The sequence below is a fragment of the Sinocyclocheilus rhinocerous genome, unplaced genomic scaffold (assembly GCF_001515625.1).
Source record: "Sinocyclocheilus rhinocerous isolate Xijiao unplaced genomic scaffold, SAMN03320098_v1.1 scaffold576, whole genome shotgun sequence".
Classification (NCBI taxonomy): domain Eukaryota; kingdom Metazoa; phylum Chordata; class Actinopteri; order Cypriniformes; family Cyprinidae; genus Sinocyclocheilus; species Sinocyclocheilus rhinocerous.
Genome location: NW_015662167.1, coordinates 2,144,160 through 2,151,964, shown reverse-complemented (window position 1 = coordinate 2,151,964; position 7,805 = coordinate 2,144,160). Strand labels below are relative to the sequence as shown.

Below are 7,805 nucleotides of genomic sequence, written 5' to 3'. Positions count from 1 at the left end.
TCTCTCTCTCTCTCTCTCTCTCTCTCTCTCTCTCACACACACACACACTCAAACTCAGTGTGTCAGAATGGCAGCTGGCCCTGCGGCTCTCCTGGTTAGTTCCCCTGATAGAGAGTTGGAGACAGACTGGACTGGTGCAGTAGTGCTTATTAGCCGTGTCTGTCTGCAGGAGCCCTGCTGAGCCAGCCTTGAACCCTTCAGCCCCCAGCAGAGAAAGCGGGGGAGACAGAGAATAGAGAGGGAGGTTAAAGCAGTGGAGGACGAAAGCGAGAGCGTGACAGCCAGGGAAAGAGACCTGCCTGTCTGACCTGCATGTCCACTTAGCTAGTTGCCACCTAACCTGATAGAAGGTGGACACAGAATCATTGCTTTGTACAAGAAAGTGATCCGTTTCATCTATTCAGCAATTCTGTGCAGATTGTGAAACTCATGAGCTGAAGCATGTCCATCTGATGCATATTTATAATAATAATTTTAAAAAAAAAGAAAAATTTTGCTTCATCTGCCCTCTTCAACTTACCTTTCTGTTTTATCTGTCAAGTACTCAAGCATTCAAAATGGGCAAATTGCACATTGCTATTGCAGAGCAGGCTTAAGTAATTGACGTTGTTGTTGTTTTTTTTGTCTGCGTGACTGACCTTGGATATTGCAGTGTCTAGAGTTGCTGTTGCTGCTAAAGTTTTAATGCTCTACAAGATATTAGGGTCTGTGGACAGATGCAGCGGGTTCAACGACGGGTTATAAACTGCTCTGACCCGCCTTTGTTTTTATGCATGCATCTCATGAACTATCAGGTTCAACTGTTCTGGAGAGCTCACCTTTATTGCCACTAATGGTTTCAGTACTGCTGACTCAGTCGGAGACTCCCTTACCTTGACGTGTAATTCCCTTCGGTCTGCTGTTAAACATCTAAAACACACCTACAGTCATCCCTGATCGGCCCAGTGGAAACGGCCCGTTATTGCCCTCATTAGATGTTATACGGTAGTTATTTCACAAATTCATCACATATTAACCTAGACTGTGTTTGCTTAGCATTTTCATCTAATCGCCTCCCTCGTGAGCGTTTTTCTCGTGGTAGGCTCGTTCCACACCAGACCAGCTCATGCGAAGATCCCAGAGCTTTTATATCACAGCCATCTGTCAATACAATTTGGTCAAATGATTTCAAAACCTGTGCATTTCTAGTGTCTTAAGCCAAGTGGCTGGCTGAGCTCCAGCTGGAACGCACCAAGCATTAAGGCATGATGTGCGTTCAAGCCGCCTCCTGCTGATTCACCCCTCACATGCTGCAAAATTACCTTTTGCTCATTAAAGAATTGTGTAAGTTTAAAAAAAATAATTTACATAATTCATTTCCCCCTGAGGAACGGGATGATTAATTAATTACTATGCTATTAAACTGGATCTCTCTTTTTTTTTTTTTAAATTAACCTCAGGACATCCTTCATGTATAGGATTTTTTCTTTGTCACATCAGTCTCAGTGCATTCGGACACGTGTGGGAATCTCAGAAGTTATGAAAAATCTCTGTGTAGTTAAAAATAGTTGAGTCAGGGGTTTTTATTATTGAGTTTAGGAGCCTCAATATTCTGCAATCGTCCTAATCGTCCTGCAGTTTTTTTTTGAGGCTGTCATCTGCAGCAAGATGAATCTCTTTAATATATTTCTCTGGCCCGGTTGCTTTGCATAGTGCAGAAAAGATGACGCAGGCTCTGGGTTATAATGCCCCAGTGTTTTATTCATATTCTCTTATTTGCAGGGACCCTACATGCTCGCGATTGCTACGCCGCCGTCTGACAGCGCGCTATAGGCTGCATGTAAATGAGGGTTTTAGGTACTTTTGTAGTGTAATATCATGCGGGAGTCTCATTAACCTATAAACAACCTAAACACTTCTCTTTCTCCCTTTCCTCCTACAGAACTCAATACGGCACAATCTCTCGTTGAACAAGTGTTTTCTCAAAGTGCCTCGCTCCAAAGATGACCCGGGAAAGGTAAGTGTTCTCTTTTTCCTCCATGTGTAGTGCTGTTTTATTCAGAAATGCAGGTTTTGTACATTCGCTAAATACAAAATGCCGCTTCCAGAGCAGATTCGGCCGTTAAAAAATGCATACGTATCCTTGTGAAAATGGATGAGAGCGAGTACTCGCAGTAACGTTTTAAAAGCGCTTTCCGGAGCTCTCTTGGGGAGAGGATAAAGTACTTCAGCCCGGCACTTACTGCACGAGAGGGGGGAAGACCACCACCTGCTTCTCCTCAGTCGGCGTACCGCTAGCCCGGCCCACCAGAGCAAAAACAGCCCAGGCTGATTCACGTTTAGGCCAGAGTGCAGAGCGATATACATCTCAAAATAAGCATGCACATCTGATAACACGTGTTTATTTTCTGAAATATATACAATGTTGTCAGTGCATCAATACAGCATCGATGGACCCCAGTTAACCTGTTTTTTTTTTTTCTTCCATAAAGCACCGCCGCCAAAACACACACACTCATTTCTCTGTATCCTCAGCCATCTTGTGTGAGCGCGTTCACGCACATACGCTCACAGCACGACATAAAGAGAAGAGCCGAGGCATGCAGGGGATGGGGACTGAATGCTAATTTCATGTTTTGCTGTAATCCTCTGATATTGACACTCCTGGGATGTGCTCCATTAAATACAAAATAATCTATCGCTGGATGGATTCTATTCCGAATGCACGGCCAACATGCTTGCATCCCTAATGTTCAATTTGGAATTTGCCTCCTTCCACACAGACCTTCCCCCTGGAAGGAGAACTTCAAAGCTGCGCAGGGCTCTCTTGATATGTTCCATCAATATTGTAATACGGCAGGAATATGGACCCTGCTGTTTGTGCGAGATAGTAACTGAAGCGTGCTTCTCAGAGATGGCAAAAACGATTGTTTACTTCACCTTTGTGATCCGCAGCAGCTGCTGAGAATGAGCAAGGCCGAACTTTGGAGCAGATACAATCGCATATGCCCTTGAGTTAGACTTCTGGTCGGAGAGGTCTAGCCTGCGTTGAGACTGTCTTACTGATTTTTTTTCCATTAGAATGGAAATTTCAATTAGAAGGCGTTTACCAGTAAGCCACTGCAAAACCCAGCACATGCATATTTATATATTTGTAGTTTTGAAAGAAGTTTCTTATGTTCACAAAGGCTGCATTTATTTGCTTAAAAATGAAGAACAGTAATCTTGTGAAATGTTACAATTTAAATGAACTCTCTTCTATTTTAATGTGTTAAAATATATAATAATATAGAAATTTTTCCAGACTTCATTGTCACATGATCCTTCAGTCTTTACTGTCACTATTGATCAGTTTAATACAAATCTTGCCAACCCTAAACTTTTGAACAATAGTATGTAATACTATAAAACGTCTACTAAGTGAATACATGTGAAGTGCTATTAAATGTTATAAATGTACTACTTAATTTAGAAAAATGTAATACTTGATTTGCGATGGTCATTGTTAAGGGAGGTGTATTGATGTTCTTTAGTGCATTTCTTTTATGGCTTTTAATTTTGGGGTTCAGCTAAGTTTATCTAAACAAGTAACCTCGACACAATCTTATTGTATTGCCCTATATTTCAGATTCATGTAAACTCTCCTTTCATGGATTTCTTTAAACATTGCTTTCTCTCCAGGGATTGTGTTGCAGCCTACAGATACTCCCCTCCCAAGGGCTTTCGGTTTTTCAAGATTTTTCAGCTAATTAAAAGGAACGCTACTCAGCCTCCCCTTCCACAGTGAAAGTGTCTTGCAGTAGTTTTCATTTAAATTACATCTGCTAGGTGTAACAGACTGCCAGCGTTCTCAGTCACCTTCAGCTGTCCTTCATCGTCACTGCATCAATTACAGGAACATGGTTATTTAAATTGAAATAAAGAACACTAGGATGTTTGTTACAGGGAAATTGTCGTGCATGTTATGCACTCTGATGGTCTAATGCTGGAATATAATGCATAAATGGTGATGCAAGGTGAAGATCATGTTTCACCATTTGTTAAACTATTTGAGAGTAGCTGTACTTATCTAGTCTGTTTATTGTGTGGGAGCACTCACTACCATTAGCATTTAACATTTTTAAGCTACTCATGCTACATTAGAATTTATAAAGAAACTGAAGACCCTTTCACATCAGCGCACCTCTCAACTCAAGTGCCATGCGCTGTTTATTAATTTGCATAGAATAGATAATATGTACAGTATGATGATTTATTCTCTGAATGTCAGGATATGCTTTTGACGTTTTTGCTACACACGTCGCTCTCTAATGATACATCATGCGTATTCCCGGGTAATCAGTGGCAAGTTAAAACTGTTCGAATTTTAAGTATCACGTTACAGTGCTTGACTTGAGTGCTGCATGTCATTGTGGGTAATGCGGTAGCTTTTTAATATGTAATATGTAATTTTTATTTATTGTGTGTGTGTGTGTCTTGTGCATTCTCTTTAGAAGAGGCTTCCTTCTGGGACGACAGCCATGCAGACCAATTTGATGCAGTGTGCGGTGTATGGTCTGAGCACTGACAGGCTGACCCCCCACCCCTTCAACCTCTGCAGCAATGCTGGCAGCACTCATACGTCTATTTCCCAAACACAACCTCTGGATATGACGCTGAGCACGTGCACTCAACTTCTTTGGTCAACCATTTCCATTTTGTTCTGAGTGGAAAATGTGTGTGTGTACGTATGTACCTTTTAAGAATGTAAAATTAGATGAGGCTCTTATTAAAATTGAAGATTAAATAATGACTATAATGTCTGACTTTGCTTGACTGCTAAAAAGTGAAATTTGAATGCCTGGTTTACCATTTGATTAATGTTAATTGTGTCACATCCTCTCATTAGGCTGGTTTTAGTACACTGCTTTCAAGACCAAAAAATGGCATGTTAAAGCAAGGTGTGATCATGCTGTGAGCGTTGCGATTGGTCAGATTGTTTTGGAGCTGTCATCACACTTAGCTAACAAATGGCTGCAACAGCCATGTAATAAAACCGGGATAATGAGAACTTTTCTTAAGGTAGGGAGGCTTCGAAAAACCGTTCGGGCACAGGAGCTTTGCTCATTGCTAGGGTTGGGAACCAAGAACCGGTTCTGTTTTTTTAAAAGAACCTGAACCGTGAGCTATTTCTAAGTTTCGTTCCGAAAACGGTTCTGGTGCGACACGTGACCAAGCGCTGTGAGCAGCCTTGCGCCTGCGTTTCCCGTAAAGGATGTCACAAACTAAATAACAGAAACGCCGCCCTGCCTCTTTAATTACTAAGCACATTGCTTCCCATGACGCGTACTCCACAGACGCGCCGCGTCTTTAACTGTCGAACACATCGTTTTCCACGAGTGTATGCGCACTCGCGTCTTTGATAACTGTGCACATTGTTTTGTCTCACTGTACACGTACCGGCAGCGCACAGCTCCTGCCGCCACTAAATTACATTATATTTGTCCCATATTGTCATTAATATACATACTGACTTCAACTTGAACCACTAAATAAATAGTCTGCTATTGTTATGCAAGTATGAGGGTTAGATTATTTAGTGTACAGGTCATTTCAAGAGTGATAAACATAGTGATAGAAAATATTTATTTTCATGCATTTTAAATGTTTAAAAATGTGGAAACCACTCATTGCATCACACCATCTCCTGACTGCATTATTATTTGTAAAATAGGGGCTTTATGGAGTGTGTGTATACAGTTATAAGTATAACAGTTAATATTTCATTAATTTAGGGAAATGAATAAGTGTCTTAGCCCTCAAGGGACTATTTAGCCAACCAGCTTATTCCTGCTTGAAAAGCAAAATCTTATTGATAGTGTAAAAAACATCAACTTTGAAGCACATGTGATTGATGGACTAGCATTACTCAACATTACTTACTACCTTCCAGCAACACTACATTCAATAAAGGTAAAATAGTAAAAAAAAATTATAATAATAATAGTTCATTTAAATGGAACCAGAATCGGAACTGGAATTGTTAGGCAAAACTGGAACCGGAATCGGAACCGGAAAATTTCTAACGATGCCCAACCCTACTCATTGCCATTCCGTAGCTTCTAACCTGTGCCGTATTGCTGTTTAAATGCAGAAATTTACATCATTTTATCAATATGTCTTTGGAGGCCGAACGTTTGAGGAACCTGAAGCATGCTGTCTAGACAAATCCTTTGGTGATTTTCAATTATTCTCCTTGCTTAAGTGCACACATGAGCTGTGCACAAGTAATTTTGAAGGTCTTGATCGCACCCTCTCTGGACAATTGAGATCTTATCCCATATAATATGAAATATTTTAAAATAAAACCGAAGCCTGGAGGTTAATTTATTTTTCTTTTTGCCTAACTTCGTGGCCAGGGTTGCCTTTAGCTTCTGGGAAGAGCAGCACTATTGAAAAATAAATTAAACAGGAAGAATGCAAAGATAAATTATTCAGCCAGGGTCTTGGGTGCTTGGATACCAGCAGCCCCAATCCAAGGTGTGCTATTTTCTGCCTGATTATCAGAGCTCAGACCTGACCAGAAATCCAACACCAGCCCTGAACAGGAGCAATCGATAAACCTGCGGCTGAGGAAGAGGGGCTTCAGGAGGGGCTTAACATTTTACCTGCCTCTGCCAAGGCTCAGGAGAAATGCGAAGCGAGAGAGCGAGCGCAAGAAACGGCTATAGCAAAAGACCCAACTTCTTCGCACCTCAACATATACGTTCTCCCGACGTGATGGGCTTACAGATGAGCCTGCTGAAACTTTGATGAACTAAAAGTTGTATGTGTTTGACGGCGAATGCGCCCAGTATCTGATTGCAGAAGTTTCTCTCTTGGAAACCCTGCTGATTATCGTGCTTTGCTTTTCATCCAAGTTTTATTGAATGACTTTAAGTTGACCACTATTTTAGAGTATGATGACTTGCTTTGGGACTAATATTCCATCCTCATCCTGTTTGTAGGGTTCGTACTGGGCAATCGACACAAATCCAAAGGAGGACACGCTGCCCACACGACCCAAGAAGAGGCCACGGTCTGGAGAGCGGGTGAGTGAAAGTTTGTGTGTGTGTGTGTGTGCGTTTGTGTGTGCATGTGTGTGTGTGTGCGTGTGTGTGTGTGCGTGTGTGTGTGTGCGCGCGTGTGTACGCGTATGTACGCACGTTTAAGTTTATGTGTGTGCTCCGAGACCCCCTGGTGGTCGACTTTCAGACATACAGACTTTCTCAAGCCAAACTTAGCTCATTACTTCGAGTCCGGGAGTGATCAAAAAGCAGAAAACGGTGAGTGTCTCGCTCTCCCAGTTCAAACTCAATGTCACTGATTTGCTCCATCACTTCTCTTGACCCTGTGGTTGCTTAGATTATGGTTCAGTTGCCACTGTGATTATTACAGTGTTTCCAGCACAGTAATTTTATGGCTCCCCATTCTCCATAATAATATTCAAAGGCCCCATAACTTTTCCAGTTGTTTGTGATTTATTAAAAAATATTTTTACAGTTTTTGCCCAATTAATATAATTTAAAAAAATTATAGAATAAGAGCTTTGCATAACCAGAAAAAATCATTAAAAAATGTCCATGCAGTTAAAAGATTTTGATATTTTGCTTGCATCTAGAGAGAGGCTACCTCATTTATTAGGGATGTAACGATTAACCGCGAGCCGGTTAAAAATCGATTCAAATATGTGACGATTCAAATCGGTTGAGATGCTAAACAAATCGCGATTCATTTAGGTGTAGGAGTTTATATGAACGTATGTCTGAGGGGAACTTACTGTCTTTAGAAAAGTTTAGATGGTATTT

General features: G+C 41.2%; 1 protein-coding gene across 1 annotated transcript in view; it reads left to right on the top strand.

Annotated features, from left to right (window-relative positions):
* The window catches only part of LOC107727748 (forkhead box protein J3-like), a 126,341-nt gene that overhangs the window by 93,945 nt on the left and 24,591 nt on the right, over positions 1-7,805 (top strand). The window contains exons 3-4 of the mRNA XM_016537707.1: positions 1,922-1,996; positions 6,966-7,049. Coding sequence (XP_016393193.1) covers positions 1,922-1,996; positions 6,966-7,049 — 159 coding nt within the window. The remainder of the gene's footprint in view (positions 1-1,921; positions 1,997-6,965; positions 7,050-7,805) is intronic.